Source organism: Panthera onca, chromosome D3 (genome assembly GCF_046562875.1).
Source record: "Panthera onca isolate mPanOnc1 chromosome D3, mPanOnc1 haplotype 2, whole genome shotgun sequence".
Taxonomy (NCBI): domain Eukaryota; kingdom Metazoa; phylum Chordata; class Mammalia; order Carnivora; family Felidae; genus Panthera; species Panthera onca.
In genome coordinates, this window is record NC_138350.1 from 74,692,679 (window position 1) to 74,710,554 (window position 17,876).

At 36.5% G+C, this 17,876-nt stretch overlaps 1 protein-coding gene across 5 annotated transcripts in view; it reads left to right on the forward strand.

Moving 5' to 3' along the window:
- The window catches only part of WDR7 (WD repeat domain 7), a 353,450-nt gene that overhangs the window by 140,644 nt on the left and 194,930 nt on the right, over positions 1-17,876 (forward strand). For all 5 annotated transcript variants that reach the window (XM_060613943.3, XM_060613948.3, XM_060613944.3 and 2 more), the window contains one exon: positions 17,624-17,737. In XM_060613943.3, coding sequence (XP_060469926.1) covers positions 17,624-17,737 — 114 coding nt within the window. The remainder of the gene's footprint in view (positions 1-17,623; positions 17,738-17,876) is intronic.

The window sequence follows — 17,876 nt, forward strand, 5'->3', positions numbered from 1 at the left end:
TTTTCAAATATGCATAATCATATTATTTGGAAATAGAGACAACCTTACCTTTTCTTTTTTAATTACTATACCTCTGACAGTTTTCTTCTATATAATTGTATTAGCTAATACCCCCAACACACTGTTAAATAGAAACCACGAATATAACAAAAATTTCATCATGGAATACTTATGAATGTATTATGAAGGTAAAATTTTTTAGTTTGACATTAAAATTGTGTCATTTGGTTAAATCATTGAATATATTTATAATCAGAATCACACAAATTATAGGATATATTATATATCAGTGTAGATAAAATCTGTCATCCATTCTCCCAGTTGGGAGGATTCATAAGATACCTATACACATAGTACCACTAAAAGGTGGTCCCTACTCAGACACTCTACTGGGAGAGTATCTGTCTAATTCCATCTCCACTTGAAAATTCATTACCCTACCATCTAATCCATCCCCTCCACTCAGGTCATCTCATGACTTTGGGGAAATAAATATAGTTATTTTTATTTAACAGTGGAGTACCTGAGGGGAGCACCTTGGGTGGCTCATTCACATAACCATTTGACTCCTGATTACGGCTCAGGTCACAGTCTCATGGTTCGTCAGCTCTGCGTTGACCGTGTGGAGCCTGCTTGGGATGCTCTCTCTCCCCCTCTCTGCCCCTCCTCTGCTCATGTAGTCTATTTCAAAATAAATAAATAAACTTAAAAAAATGGAGTACCTGGAACCACAGATATGTATCTACTGATTTTATGTTTGCTCAAGACTACTGATTTTAAAGTCTTGTTTTTTGGAAAGCTCAACAGAAACTCAGTTGGTATAGAGAGATTTCTACATTGATAATATGGTGGGATTTTACTCGAAGTATGCTAATCTTTCTAAAATTTTAATCTCTACTAAATTACTTTATAGTATTTTACTACTAAAAATTTGGTATGGTTATCTAATTTGTCTCTGTCATCAAGTTTACAGGAGGATAGCTCTCTCTCAGTAACTATGTTGCATAATTCAAAAAAAAAATTGAATACCTTCTAAATCCATGCAATATGATAGGTGCTTTTTACATTCTCATTAATTTTTTTAGATTAAAATGTGCTAATAAGTGATCTAGAAGGAAATGCCTGGATTGGAAGGAAATTAAAAGGTAAAAAAGGAAGATCATCTCCAAATTTTCTATTATAGTTTTTTTAAGTAGTTTGAAGTGTTTTATAGTATATTGTTTTTAATTATAAAAAGAAGAAAGAAATCAAACTGCAGCTATACCCCTAACTATTGAAGACTCTTTCCTTGCACCTTAATAGGAGAATCTTATATGGAGAAGAAAAAATTGTTCTCTAGTAGTTTTATTGGAGATAAATGGAAAGTTTAGAGATTCATTTTCTGATTGGTGATTAATTAGTCTCACACAGCTTTGAAAATGTAATTGCAGGGGCGCCTGGGTGGCTCAGTCGATTGAGCCTCCGACTTCAGCTCAGGTCATGATCTCACAGCTCGTGAGTTCGAGCCCCGCGTCGGGCTCTGTGCAGCCTGGAGCCTGCTTCGGATTCTGTGTCTCCCTCTCTCTCTCTGCCCCTAACCTGCTCACAGTCTGTCTCTGTCTCTCTCAAAAATAAATAAACATTTAAAAAAAATGTAAATGCCATAAAACAGATACAAACAGGATATACAGGAAATGGGAAGAAGGAATTTGAAGACCAAGTTCATTAAAATGTTCAGATTTCAAATTTTTTTTTTTTTTTTTACCAGGTTGGTGATCATTCTCAGAGTACTCTATCTCTTCATTAGACTAATAGACTTCCTCGTTTCCAAAGAAACGATCCCATCCTGCGGATTCATGAGAGGAAACTTTTATTAATTTGTTTTAAAAATCTTCCAGCTACACCATAAAGCAACATTAAGTCATTTGACCAAAGTGCATCGTACACATACTCAGCATGACATTGTTCGAGATGCTGGATTTTTTTTTTTTTTTTTTTTTTTTTTTTTTTTTTTTTTTTTTTTTAGAAAGATCCCATTTAACTCCGTCTCCGTCTCCATTTGGATGTTTATGGGCACTTCAACCTATCATCTTTACCTATAAATTCTTTTTTTCTGTTTTTCTGCTACCACTCTCTGGCACTGCCACCACTTTTATTAGATAGATGTCCTAGGAAAATAAATATACGCTAATTTTGGAAATGTTTCTAGAATCTATTACAAGATGATTGATGGATCAAAGATGATAAAATCTGATCCATAAGTGAAGAGCATTTGAAAAGAATGTGTATGCCAACCTGATAGATAACATGTGGCTACATACCTATTTACTCTGAACATATTTTTTAAGATGTGCCGTGAAACCCTCCAAGGGAAATCAAATGGTGGGGGTGGAGTGGTTGCAAAATCAGATAACCTGCATTCTCCTGACACCAAGTGGAGTGGAATCATTCCATTAACCTGTCTGGCGCATAGCTCTTTATTGTTGGCATTCTCTGTCGGAATAGTTGATCTGCTTTTGCTGATTTTCTCAAGTTTCTTCAATGACAGTTTTCAGTGATTCTGTACTACTTTTCCTGGTGCTTCCCCACCCCCGGCCACTTCCCACCACCAGACTAACAGGAACAACTTTGAACTCCAATTCAACAATGACTGCCTAATTTATAAACATGGCTAAAAATTTGTTTCCATGTGTGGGATTAGGTTAAAAAATGAAAGGTTTTTTTTTTTTTTTTTTTAATATTTTTAAAATGTTTATTTATTTTTGAGAGAGAGACAGAATGCGACTGGGTTAGGGGCAGAGAGAGAGGGAGACACAGAACCCGAAGCAGATTCCATCCAGGCTCCGAGCAGTCAGCACAGAGCCTGATGCGGGGCTCGAACTCACGGGCCATGAGATCATGACCTGAGCTGAAGTCGGATGCTCAACCGACTGAGCCACCCAGGCATCCCCCAAAATGAAAGTTTCTATTCGCTGCACATTATAGTTTCTCTACAATCTTAGTACTCCTCCAACTCATTTTTCATTCTTTTTATAACTTAGTTTGCAAGTTAATTCTTTAAAAGCTCTGCCAGAGGCAATGATTGGTGCTCCCTTAGTTAATTCAACTTTCCATCCTCCTCTAAATCATTGGTTAGATATGGATAGTCTTTAAAATGAATTGTGAGATTTAATCAGTGTAATGTGGTAGAATAATGATGTGCTTCTCTAGATGCATTATGCTCATTACAGTGTATGAATGCTTATATCTTCAGCAATTTGATGCAATTTTGTCCTGTTTCCAGGCTGAAGTAAGCACTATACTTCATGTACCTGCTTACTTCGTTTTCTTTGAGGATTACCATTTTATTTCTTTCTTTATATTCCATGTATGAATATATATTTACATCTTGCGACCTAATTTGTGTTTCTTTATGATAATGAAGCCATATAATCTTCATAAAAAGAAATATATGTAGTATGTACTGCGTTGAGACCTTCTTGGGCCCAAGGTCCACAACCTTATTTTTGGTCCCCAAATGACCCAGCACTGAGCACTTAGCAGGCACCTGACTCAGGGATAGACCTTTTATAGTACCAGTTTGTTGCCCAGATCATTCCAGCATTGGCCATAGGGAGCTCCCTTAAGTTGTCTTCAGTGTCATCTTGGTAGGATTCCATTTTTTCATTTTTAAAACACTTCTTTATTTTCTGGCTTAGAGCATGCTCATTACTCATCTTGTATTTTTCCTGCCACAGTCCAATCGGCTATTTCCCTGAGGGTGCCCTGGTTCCCTTTAACGGAGGTATTCGAAACTAAGATCTGGGTGCCGATGGGCTTGTTACTGCTTCTAGGTGCTCTAACAGGACAGAACTGGAAAATATGAATGTGCGTGCTAATACATGTATACCCACATACCTGTAATTATTTCTGTATCTGCCTGTGTGTCAAAATACATAGGAGCTCACACTGATATCTTCCATTTTAATACAGCAACACAGGATTCAATCCAGCCTTCCCCCTTTGCTTATGGGTAATTTTTTCTCTGAATGTGAGAAACTGGACTCTCATTATTTACAGTAGACTTACTGATTTTTTGGGCCCTGGTAGATATGAAAAGTAACTTAGAATTGCTAACCTGTCTGTACCTCTATGAAAAACCAGCTTACCACCTGGAACACAGTATTTGTGTACAGTTCTTTTTATCTTTAGTTAGCCTTGCAGTGAGCAGTGTTTGGGCCTGTTTTCCAGTTAAGTAACTCCTTTTTCTTTACACTCTTCAGTGAGGTTATGTCATACATCTATAATATAGTTATATTCATTCTGCAGTTCACCCTGGGTTCTCTGGCATTCTGGTTCATCCATTATTAATTTTTTTTTAATTTTCATTTTACAGGCAATGAAGTTTTACTCTTTGGTATATAGGGCTTTGGGTTTTGACATAGAGTCAAGTATCTACCATCACAGTACCATACAGAACATTCCTTTTGTAGCCCCTTTGTAATCAATCCCAGCCCTCAACCCCACCCACTTATCCTTGGCAACCGCTGATCTGTTTTCCATCCTTATAATAAGTTTTGCCTTTTCCAAAATGCTGCATAAATGGAATCATACGGCATGTAGCCTTTTGGGTTTGTGTTCTTTCACTTAGCAAAATATAATTAAGATTCATCCATATTGTTGCATGGAACAATAGTTCATTCCTTTTTAGGGCTAAATAGTGTTCCATTATATGGCTGCACCAAAGTTTATCCATTCACCTGTTTCAGGACATCTGGATGGTTTCCAGATTTTGGTGATTGTGAATAAGCTACAACAGCTCTTCATGTTTAGGATTTTGTATTATCATAAGATTTTAATTCACTTGGACAGGTATCTAGGATTGGAATTGTTAGGTCATATGGTAAATGTGAGTGTAATTATAAAAATAAAAACCTGTCATACTGTTTTTCAAAGTAGCTGAAACATTTTACATTCTTACTAGCAATGAGTGGTGGTAGGTATTTTCTATTGTTCTGTATCCTTACTAGCATTTGATGTTGTTAGTTTTTTGTTTTTTTTTTTTTTTTTTTTCCTTTTTGGTTAGGTATTTGATATGTGCAGTGGTATCTGACTGTGATTTTAATTTGCATTTCCCTAACAACTAATGACGTTGAACAAGTTTTCACGTGATTATTTCTCATCTTTATATCCTCTTTGGTGAAATGTCTGATATTATGCCTTTTGCTTAGCTTACTTTTTATTAGGTTGCCTGTTTTCTTATTGTTGGGTCTTCAGAGTTCTTTATATATACTGGGTACAAGTCCTTTGACAGATGTCTAATTTTCTGATATTTTCTTCCAGTCTGTTGTTGTCACTTATCGGACAGAAGTTTTGGATAACATCTAGTTTATCAGTTTCTTTCATGACTCATGTTTTTGGCATTGTATCTGAAAACTCATTGGCAAACCCAAGGTCATGCAGATTTTTTCCTAGAACTGTAATAGCTTTACATTCTATCTTATGACTTAGTCTTTTCTTTCATTTCTCTATGTAAGTAGCATTCTTGCTTGCCTCATCCTTTTTAACATATAACATATCTCTTAGGTCATTGACTTACTATCTATACTTAATACATCTTAAGCGTTTGCCTGTAGTCTTACAAGCTACTTACTTATTTACTATCTAGACTTATCATTTTTTATGGATTTCATCCATCTGAATGTTTTTCTTATGCATAGAAGAACTTAATATTCTCAAAGTCAGAGCACATCACAGTGTTTAAGTTACTTAAAGTATTGGAATATCACATGCCTTATAGGGTGATCTTCTAGCATATTGTTGCCAATTAAGTGTGTCATCCACTAGGATATTAAAACAAGATTCCTGTGTCTTTATTTTCAAGTCCATTAACCATTGTGTGTTAAGGCATTAAGAGGTGAAAAGCTTTCCTATTCCTGGGTGTATGTAGATATTTAAAAATAACACAATTGGTAGTAACAAGTAATCTTAAGATAAATTGGTTCTTTGAAATATAAATATTTGTTCTAAGTTTTTTTGCCTTCAAATGGCTTATATATAAACAGATGTCATAAAATATCTGGAAATGTAGCTCTAAAAGCCAGGAATTGAGGCTTAATCACGTTAAAAAAAAAAAAAAAAAAAAAGACCTAAGTAAATGGGTTCATCAGATAGAAAAAAAGATGAATATTGAAAATTAAATAAAACAAGCCAAAATTAGTAATAACACAAGCAATGGTAATAATATTATTGTGCTATTTATTTATTGAGCATCCTAGGTGCTGTGCTAACCTTAACCACTTATGTCTATCGTGGAATTTAATAGGTAGCACATCATCATCTTTTATATTCATTGGCTTGTAAACAAGAACACAGAGCATCTTGGCTAGGTGTCCAGAAGTTACTGCTTTTCATTGGTTGCCTCTCTGAGACTGTCTGCTAGTATAGTCAAACTCTCTGCCTTCGTAATTGTTTTCTAACAGCTACTGCTGGCTGTATACAATTTCTGGACTACTCTGATAATAAGAAATAGAAGTTACAGGGTTATCCTTACTTACCCTAAAATCTCAAGTATTAAAGTTACATTCATTGTCATTACATAGCTACCAACCTCAGCAATCTTGTGATTATATTTACCACCTGTTGACCTGGTCTTTCCACATACCACAAGGAAGCTTTAAAGAATAAAAACGGGGATGCTGGGGTAGCTCAGTTGGTTAAGCATCCAACTCTTGATTTTGGTTCAGGTCATGATCTTACAGTTCTTGAGATTGAGCCCTGTGTCGGGCTCTGCATTGAGAGTGGAGCCTGCTTAAGATTCTCTCTCTGTCCCTGTGCCCCTCTCCCCTGCTTGCGCACTCTCTCTCATTCTCTAAATAAATAAATAAACTTTTTTTTTTTTTTTTAATAAAAAACCCCACACTCCTTTCCTGCTTCATATTATCTCTTAGCACCCTGTTTACGTTTGAGAGAGTGCAAGCATGGGAGGGGCAGAGAGAGAGACAGGGAGACAGAGAATCTAAAGCAGGCTCTGTGCTGTCAGCGCAAAGTCCAATGTGGGGCTCAAACCTACTAATCGTGAGATCATGACCTGAGCTGAAGTTGATGCTCAACTGACTGAACCACCCAGGCACCCCTCTTAGCACCTTGTTTCTAACTGCCTCTAGGGCTTTGACTTTAAATGTCCTTTTATCCTCATTTTTGCCTCTCCTCACTTCTTACATTCTGCTGCCCGGTTCTGTAAATCCATCAGGGTCCTTTAACATGTGCTGTCTTCCTGGAATTTTCTTCACTTAGTGTCATCCCATGATAAATTCTGATACGTACTTCAAGACCCAGTTCAAGTATTTCCTTCCCATGAGGTTGTTTTTGACGTGTATTCTCTTCGTCACCCCCTCCCAAACAGACTTAATTGATTTTTCTTCAGATGGACACTATTTTCACTATGCACTTATAAATCTTTATTTTTTACATGGCTAGAAGTTTCTCTAGTGTAAAGTCCTTCATTCCCCTCCCCCACATACTTCATTTTTATTCATCTCGCCCAGCATAACCATCATTCAAAAAAAGTTGATGAATGAATCTTCCTTCTTTGCCCTCCTCTGTGTTCAGAGCCCCTTCTCCTTCCATATGTTTTATGTGAAAACAACCTTGATTTTCTCCACATTTATTGCTGTATTTTTAAAAAATCTAAATCCGTGGTTTTCAGTGCTTTTTTTTTTTTTTTAAGTGGTATTCTTTCTTCAAATGAAAACTTACACACATATACCCACATATAAAAAGGTAACGTCGGGGAAGGTTGGAGGTCTTCCTTCTGGCACTTCTTGGGAACTCATGGGGTTCCAAGTAGTATGGTTTTAAAATTATTGACCTTATTGCTACCTCAGCTTTTGAGTCCTTCTAAATCATTCTTCACATTGCTTAAAGAGAGATCGTTTTAAAACAAAAATAAAATTCTCATGCTTTAAATTTCTTTAATGAGTTCCCATGACCTCACCTCACATGTGAGCTTCTTAGAACCTAAGGCTATGTCTCTTTCACCTTTGTGTCTGTAGTACCTGCTGTGGGTTTGGTACCCAGTCACCTAGGTGCTCCATGAATATTAAAGATAGTGAAGGAACTTTGCATGATTTCCTATCTTCGTCATTCCAATGGCTTCTCTTTGCTCATATTGGCAATGTCCGCTTCTCTCATTCAGAGCTTTCCCATTTTTCAGGGCCAAGCGAATCTTCCTGATTTTAAAGCTATCCTTAGGGGTGCTTGGGTGGCTCAGTCTTTTGGCCATCCAACTTCGGCTCAGGCCATGATCTCGCGGTCCATGAGTTCGAGTCCTGCATTGGGCTCTGGGCTGACAGCTCAGAGCCTGGAGCCTGCTTCAGATTCTGTGTCTCCCTCTCTCTCTCTCTGTACCTCCCCCATCTCTCTCTCTCTCAGAAATAAACGTTAAAAAAATTTTTTTTTTAATTATCTCAGAAATGGGATGAGTTAAAAAAAAAAAAAAAGCTCTCCTTTGTGTCAGCAGCATTCATCAGTTTCCCATTCTTTGATTTCTAAAATAGCATGTCGCTGTTAGAAAGAACAACATATTTGCTGTACTGCATTTCATGCATTGTGTTACTACACCAGAGATGGTGTAACCTCTGCCTGGGTAATTAATTCTAGCCAAAAAGTGAAAATTCATAGGTTTCCAAGGTAGTTTCTTCTCCACGAGAATATACTTTGCTCAGTTCTGAGATATATAATTCTGCTTATAATTTAGGTTTCTAAATCATTCAAGGTTGTAATATTAAGTTTATACTCTAGTACAGTTGTATGTCAAGACAGATTTGCCGTTGTTTCTCAACATGTTGTAGGTTGAACAATAAATCTTTGTTTTATTGTGTCTTCTGAAACCAAAATTGGTGTTGAGTCAGCTCATAGCCTGCAAATCAAACCGAAATCTTTGAAAAAGTACATGCAATGAATTAAAAGTATTAGGTGTGATTTTTACCATGGATCATTTTTTCAGGTTCTCGTTCAGAAAGAGGAACCGTAGCTTTATGCTCTTAATATTCTTTTGGTGTGCTTCCTGAGTTTTCTGTTCCTTGTGTATATTTCAGTAAGTGTTTCTTTTGTTGCTTTCAGAATTGTTTACAATTACATTTTATGTGAGAACAGTTTTCTAAAAAAAAAAATCAAAATGCTAATAAGAAAAATGTATTTCATTTCCTTAAAAATAACCACCAGAGCTCATGTTACCAAAGGATTATTATATTCTTGTGCAGGCTTGAAGACATGTTGCTTATTGTTAACTATATTTTTCATTTCTGTAATTACTTTGTGGCCCTTCATAAACTAACTTGTTTTCAATAAATTGAAACGATCTCTATTTAGAACAAGGGGTAAATATTTCCAACGCTTCGCGCAGGAAGACTTTTCTCGGAGACGCCTGTACTGTTATATTTTATTTTTTTGATGGTATTGTGGAAGGAAAAGTGGATACTGTGTCTTTAATGGAAAGCAAAAGGTTATCTTTCTCTGGCCTTTGTGTGTATGTGCTGATGTGGATGTAGGCAGCCAGACAGGCAATGTGTGCAGAGAGACTAGGGAACCGGCTGTGGATCGATAGAAGTCGTGTGAAGTGAATTAATGCGAGGCAGGCCGTCTGTCTGTCATAAGGATTGTGGGGAATGTGGGGCAGTGTGGTCAGTCACTGCAGAGATCTGCTTCCAATAAATTCAAGCCTTCTGCCTGAAAATAAACTCTAGGTACACATGTACTCCCTTCCTTATTGTTAAATTTTACTTTATTCAAAGTAAATGTTCCCAGCAAATTATTGCCTCTAGTATACTTTAATTGGACCACTGGAAAGCCACCATTGTGAGAAGCCGATGAAATAAAAATACCTGCTATTCTTTTAGATCCATTTTTCAATCTCTGTGGAAATCTATATTATTGTGGGAATGAGAAATATAATTTTTGTTAATATTTATAAGCATTGTGGTATGTATTTTTCTGAATCCTAACAGTATTGTTTATCACTTTCATCCATCTAATCTTCAATAAGATAATAAAATTATAATGAACTCAAATGGTTTTATATTCCAGTATGGATTAAGAGCTGTATTTTAAATGTTACTCTATTAAAATTTAGTATTTAATCTTTGATTATTAAGTTAATCACATGACACTGAGATCTTGTGAGTTCCTATTATTTACCCTTATTCAGATAGTATTAGCCAGTAGGACAAAAATGTTTATGAAGGTAATTTGAAGCTTTTGAAAAATAAATTTTAAAATAATGTACCTGATTTTGCTGATGTGGAGAGGCAAGTGCTGTTTTATTCCATTGACTTTGAAAACTATATCCCATATTTACATTAAAAACATTGTTTTTCTAAAGTGTTTAAAACACTGTGTACAAAGAGACAAGTGTGTGTGTTTGTGCATAATCTCACAATGAATGGTGATCTCAGTGTTTAGAATCCAGATGCCATGGAGAGCTCCAAATCGTCCTCCTGCCCTCTCTCTCTTACTGCTGCCAGCCACAGCCCACCCTCCCCCTTTCGCTGCGTGTCCAAACTTACTCAGACCTGTTTCCTGTTCCATCCCATTTTTCCCTTGTTTTCCTCCTGATTCGCAGTATAGAACCAATTTTTAGACACCTATTGTCTGGCATAATATACATTCATTTTTTTTTTTTTTTTTAATTTTGTGAAATCTGGATTTGGGAACTAACTGGTGTTTTAAGTATCTTGTGTCTTTCTCTTTTTTGTATCTCCTTTTTAATACTATCTCTATACCTCATTATCATCTCTTTACTGTACCTTTTTGTTGTATATCTTTCCCCAATGCTTGCTTTTCTTGGTATATTTAAAAACCTGAGAAAACTCCTGTTTTCTTGGTATATTTAAATAACAAATTTGTATCATGGGATTGAAAGTATTCAGTTCTATTCAAGATTTTTTTTTTAAGTTTATTTTGAGAGAGAGGATGTGAGCAGGGGAGGGGCAGAGCGAGAGAGGGAGAGAGTCCCAAGCAGACTCCGTGCTGTCAGCACAGAACCCAGTGTGGGGTTTGATCCCAACTGTGGGATCATGACCCGAGCCGAAATCAAGAGTTGGTTGCTTAACCTACTGAGCCATCCAGGCGCCCCATACAAGGTGTATTTATGAAATGTTCATTATTGCCAAGTATTTTGGGGATGCTCAGAAAGTAACTAAGTCTCAGATTTTATGGTGCCGTTTGAGAAATAAGTTCGCTTACATCAAGTGTGTAAGAAAATAGCAAAGTACCACCATATAACTAGTGAACAACCTTTGCAATCTTTATTATCAATATGCAAGAGAGGTGCCTGGGTGGCTCAGTTGGTTAAGCATCTGACTCTTGATTTCTGCTCGGGTCATGATCTCATGGTTTATGGGATCGAGCTCTGCGTTGGGCTCTGTGCTAACAGCACAGAGCCTGCTTGGGATTCTGTCCTCTCTCTTCACCTCTGCCTCCCCCATGTGTGTGCTCTCTCTCTCTCTCTCTCTCTCTCTCAAAATAAATAGACTTAAAAAAATATACAAGAAACTGAGGCTTCCAGAAAAGTATTTTCTTTTCTTTTTAAATTTATTTTTAGAGAGCTTGCGTGTGTGTGTGCGCGCGCGCACGTGCACGCGCAAGCGGGAGGAGGGACAAAGAGACTCTCAAGCAGGGTCTGTGCTATCAGTGAAGAGCTTGAAGCAGGGCTCGAACTCACGAACTGTGAGATTATGACCTGAGCCAAAATGAAGATGACACACTTAACCGATTGAGCCACCCAGGCACCCTCATATAACTATCTTCTAAGTGGACTTTTCTTCATATTTGTCAGGAATATTTCATCATCTTATTGAGAGGGGATAGTGACTTTTATGCTTGAAAATGTTTAGTTTTTTTTATAACAAAAAGAAAGTATACCAATTTTCTCTAGTCTTTCTGTTTCATGGAAAACAGCATTGTGTTCTGGCATAATCCTCAGTTCTCTTTAGTGGCAGTGATGTAATACCTTCTATTGTATCTGTTTCTTTTTTAAGTTAGATTTATTGAGGTATGATTTATACGTAGTAAAATTCACCCTTTTCTGGTAATTTTACCCTTCTTTGAGTTTTTAGCAAATGTGGATAGTCCTGTCCCCACTTCCACAAACAGCATATAGATTATTTTCATTACTCTGAAATATTTACTAATACCATTTTACAGTTAGTTGTCTTGTCCACACCCCTAGCGTCCAGCAGCCACTGGCTCAATTTAGATCCTTTTTTTGGCCTTTTACAGAATAGTTTGGCCTTTTACAGAATATCTGCTGTAATGTTGGCCTGCAAACGTAAGATGGTAATATAACACGTAATTAAATACTGTGGAGATAAAAAACAGCCAAGATGTGGCTGGGAATTGTTTTAATGTTATTCCTTCTCTTGCAGATAATGATTACCATGCTTAGAGGGATTAAATAATAGTTTTACTCGTCCTGTGCCAGACTGTATGGTCCAAAAGTTCAAAAGGAAGAGGTTCTATCGTTTCCTCAAAGTGAACTGTTAAAATTAGTTTTTAATGATCTGTAGCATTTGGACTTGAGAGTTGATGGCAGTAATGTGGTCTTTTCCATTCCCCATATCTCTTCCCCTGAGATCTCTCAACACAAGTTAGGAATCTTAGGTATTTTGTTGCCAACCCCATGTCCAGTTTGACTGAAATTGGGATAGTTAAAAACTTATCTTTAAAAAGTAAAGTATATGTGTAATTTTGAAGTGATCAAACCAGTATCTTTTTATTGATTGGTACCAAAATAACCCAGATATTTTGACTGTGAGGACCAACAGAATGAGTTACACAAATGGTCAAAATCAATAATATGATTTTTTTAAAAAATGAAAAATGGAACATTACTGCTTTCATAAACATAATATTCATGGCACATTTTTTCTTAGTCATAAATGTTTTATGTGGCTCTTCCCCCCTCTTTTTTCTTCAGCTGCCTAGTAGAAAAGGTGTCAAGAGAGTACCCAGGAGTAGTCTGGATGCTGTGGTTCATCCGAAATGTTAGAAGGCAAACTTTTAAAAATAACTTTATCGAGTATCATTCACATGCCATTAAATTCACCCCTGGAAGTTTACATTTCAGTGGTTTTTAGTGTATTCAAAGTTGTGCAACCCTCACCGCAATTTCTGAACATTTTCATCACCCCAAAAGAAACTGTGCATTCATAGTATCATTCCCCATTTTCCCCAGGTCTCGTAGCCCTAAGTGACCATGATTGTACTTGATGTGTATAGATTTGCCTATTTGGGACGTTTCATGTAGATGGAATCATACAACATGTGGCGTGTCGTGACTGGTTTCTTTTACTTAATACTTCATTTCTCTGTATTGCTGATTAATACTCCATTGTGTGACTATACCAATTTATTATGTGATAAATTGTGACATATTCATATATTCAGTTGATGGACAATTCAGATTGTTTGCACCCTTTGGCTTTTATGAATAATGCTGCTGCGAACATTCATGTACAAGTCAGTGTGGATATAGGTTTTCATTCCCTGGGAGTACAGTTGCTGGGTTTATATGATAATTCTGTTTAACCTTTTGAGGAACCGCCAGACTGTTTGCTGTAGAGTTTTCAGGGTTTCTTACAGAGGGGCACCTTGCTGGTTCAGTCCATAGAGCATGTGAGTCTTATTCTCAGGGTTGTGAGTTTGAGCCCATTGGGTATGGAGACTACTTAAAAAAAAAATCTTTAAAAGTTAAAAAAATAAATAAATAGTTCCTTATATAGGTTAAGCACTAGTCCCTTGTTGGGTATGTGATTTGTGAATCTTTTGTCCCAGTCTTTAGTTTGTTTTTTTATCCTCTTAATGGGGTCTTTTGCAGAGCAAAAGTGTTGAATTTTGTTGAAGTCTATGTCCGCTATTTTTTCTTTTATGGACTGTGCTTTTGGTGTCATCTCTAGCCTTCGATCTCCAGGATTTTCTCTTTTTTTCTAAAAGTTTATAATTTTATGTTCTACGTTTAAGTCCATGATAAGTTTTAGTTAATTTTTGTATACGCTGTGGGCCTTAGGTCAAGGTTCGTATTTTTGCCTATGGACGTCCAGTTGTAATAGCCCACCTGTTGACGAGATTACTTCCCCCCCTTGAACTGCTTGCACCTCTGTCAAAAATCGGTTGTGCATGTTTGTTTTTTCTTGGTCCTCTGTTTTGTTCCATTAACCGAAAACCACATAGTTTTAATAAATTTATATAAGTCTGGAAATGGAATAGACTTTTTTTCCCCTACCTTTTCCTTTTCTTCCCCCCAGAGTTCTTCTGGCTATTCTAGTTCCTGTGTCTTTCCATTTAATTTTAGAATAATTTAGTCTGTATCTACAAAAAAATTGTGCCGAGATTTTGACACGAATTGCATTAAACCTATATATCAATTTATGGAGAATTAACATCTTTACTGTGTTGAATATTCCAGGACATGAACACGGTATGTCTCTCCATTTCATTTATTTACATCTTTGATTTTTTTTTGCAGGGGAGGTGGTGTCAGGATTTTGTAGCTTTCAGCCTACAATTCCTGTTGTATATGTTTCTTTTAGATTTACATCTAAGTATTTCAGCTTTTTGAACCATTGTTAGTAGCATTTTTTTTTAAATTTAGTTTCATTGCTAGCATATAAAAATACAGTTGATCAGTTTTGTTTTTTTTCTTGTGTTCTGCAGCCTTACTGAACTCACTCAGTTTTTTATAGATTCCTTTGGATTTTCTATGTGGACAATCATTGTATCCTCAGATAGGGACAGTTTACTTCATCCACTCCAAATGTATCCATGTTCTTTTCTTGCTTTATTACACTGGCTGGAACTTTTAATGCTATGTTATATGAGTGGTGAGTGTGGATATCTTTGCTTCATTCCTGATCACAGGAGGAAAGCATTCCGTTCTTCACCATTAAGTACAATATTAACTATAGATTTTTAGCAGATGCTCTTTATTAAGTGAAGAAGTTCATCTCTGTTCCTATTTTTCTGGGAGTTTTATTGTTTTTTTAAATCATGGATTGATGTTGAATTTTGTCAAATGACAGCTATGATCATATGCTTTTTTCTTCTTTAGCCTGTTACTATTTGGGGTTACGTTGATTGGTGTTTGAATATAGAACTAGACTTGCATTCTGGAACTAAAACTCCATTGGTCATGGTGTATAATTCCTTGTGTATGTTGTTGAATTCTATTTCCTTACATTTTGTTTAGGACTTTTGAGACTATCAGCAATACTGATCTATAGTTTTCTTTTTTCTTTTTTTACATTTTCTTTTTTTTTCTATCGAGAGAGAAACGATTTTATAACTTTGGGAAAAAACATTAATCAAAGAACCAGTTTCAGCATAGCTACCTCTTAGTCTTTCAGCCTTGGTTGGTTTGAGATCTACATGTTTGCTCTTTAAGCTCTGTCTCAAGGAATTGAATGCCCCACAGTTGAGTAAGTTACCAGGCAAAGCACAAGAACTTCATGGAGGGCTTGACAGTGTTGATACTCAGTATTGTGTGATTCCATGATTTTTCATGGTTATGTTGTGATATTCTGTGTACATACTTCTCACCCTGCCCTGAGGAACTCAGTCCCTGTAAGAACTTCATGGAGAAAGGATATTGGGGTTTGAAATCAAAGACCTATGTGTCCATACTGGTTCTGGAATTTAGTAGCTGTATTATAGTGAGCAATTACTTAACCTCTCTGATTAAATGAGATAAATTTAAATGGATTTATAAACCTGTTACTACAAATAATAGCTTCATTTTTATTGAATCCTTCAATTTTATAGGAAAGGAAAATACTAAAAAAGATCGTTACTATCTAAACTGTTTTTTGGGGCACCTGGGTGGCTCAGTCGGTTAGGCATCCGACTTCGGCTCAGGTCATGATCTGATGGGTTGTGAGTTCGAGCCCCACATCAGGCTCTGTGCTGATGGCTCGGAGCCTGGAGCCTTCTCCGGATTCTGTGTCTCCCTCTCTCTCTGTAACCCTCCCCTGCTCAGTCTGTCTCTCTATCTCTCTCTCTCAAAAATAAACATTAAAAAATTTTTTTTCAACTGTTCCTTAATATCTTTTCCCTATTTCTCTATCATTTTCAAAAATTATCAACTATAAGAAACGAGACAGAGTTTTCAGAGATTTGCATTTTGATTTAATAGGACATCTTTGATTTTGTGTTTAAGCAATAAATCTTTAGAAATGTGGCATTTACCTTATTTCCTCCCCTCTGTGGTTATTTTACTGAAAGCCATTATTAAGTAATTAACTTCACAGTATATTTTTGGCAATCCTCCTCCTTTATTTTAGAATCTTATCTTGAAAGCCCAACAACAAAATGATACCGCAGAAGAATGGCTTTGTCGTTTGACATTCATCAGGGACCACTGATGGACACTTTATTTTTGTATCAGAGCAGTTTTGAGCAAAGTGGTGGTTCTAACGTGGTATGTCCTCTTCCCCAAACTGAAGTCATTAGGCCTTGGAACTGTGTCCTGGTAGATTTAGCTCTGGATCATTCAGGCGCTTAAAGACTGAGATTTCCGTCTCTTGGTGACTTTGGTAAACCTGAGGCAGCAGGACTGAATTTCACGCAGAAACGTTTAAGTTAATATACGTTGGAGGAAAAAAAGAGAAGCCCTTGAATATTTAGAGCTTTAATTTTTAAAATATTTTGATGGATACAATGGATGTAGTTATTGAAGTGCTTATTTAAAAGATTGACTAGAAGGCTCAATTCCTTAAAAAAAAAAAAAAAAAAGGAAAGAAAAAAAGGTTCAATTCCTAAAGTAACCTCCAATGGTGAAATTTTTGTATTTCATGATTTAGTAATACCCATTGAATAACTATATGAAAAATACTGAGATACCCTACTATCCATTGCCAAATTAGAAATAACGTAGCATATGCAAATTGGCAACAAAATATATCTTCAAAAGTGGAAACATAGCTTATAGGGAAAGACATTTGCCTCAGCTGGCAAGTTTCTCAGGTAATTTACAGAATGGAAGCTTCTGGCCCCGGATCTAGTTCGTCCGTCTGCTTCTGTTAGGTTTTTTCAGTGTGCTAATTATCAGATCTCCTGTCTACTTCCTCCATAGACAGTGATAGTGTCTACTTTGAGGTGGTGCATTTCAGGTGTCTTACATAGATCCAGAGCGCTTGCGGGCATTTCGGCCTTCTAGCCCCCAAATTGTAAGCAAACTAATATTAAAAAGAAGTAAACTTTTAAAGTGGTCCTTCACTTTTAGGGTTCCCCCCCCCCCTCTCTTTGCAGCATAATTACGTCTAGATCACCTAAAATAACTGTAGTAAAAATTTGGAAGGAATCAAGTAAAAATGTAATTTATTGAAGCATCCTTTTTCTGTTTTTCCCAGAACTGAGTTGAGTCAGTGTAGTTTGTACCTGTGTACATATATGCGTACAAAGAAATAGAGCACATGTGAATATTTTGTTCATTAATCTGTGACTCTTCCTAATTGTGGTGAATTGTGTGTGTGTGTGTGTGTGTGTGTGTGTGTGTGTGTGTGTTTTAATGTATTGCATTTGTATCTAGTAGGTAAATTAAGAAGCTTTAAGAGTTTGGGTGCACCTTTCTTTTAGTTTTTAAAACTAACCCTTGTGATTCCATTTGTTGTAGCTGGAGTCTCAGCAGAAGCCATGCAGACTATCGGCACTGCTCCTGATGCCCTGGGGCCAGAAGCCAAAGTCCAGGAAGAAGAGCACGACCTTGCAGATGATGACATCACAACCGGTGAGCAGGGACATCTTTCACATAATCTGGATGAGTTTTATCCAGTATTGGAATGTGCTTTTAGATTATTTGTAATGGGATTAAATATGTTGATGGAAAAGAGGGAAACTTGTATTGATGGAATGTTTAGTTTTATGAG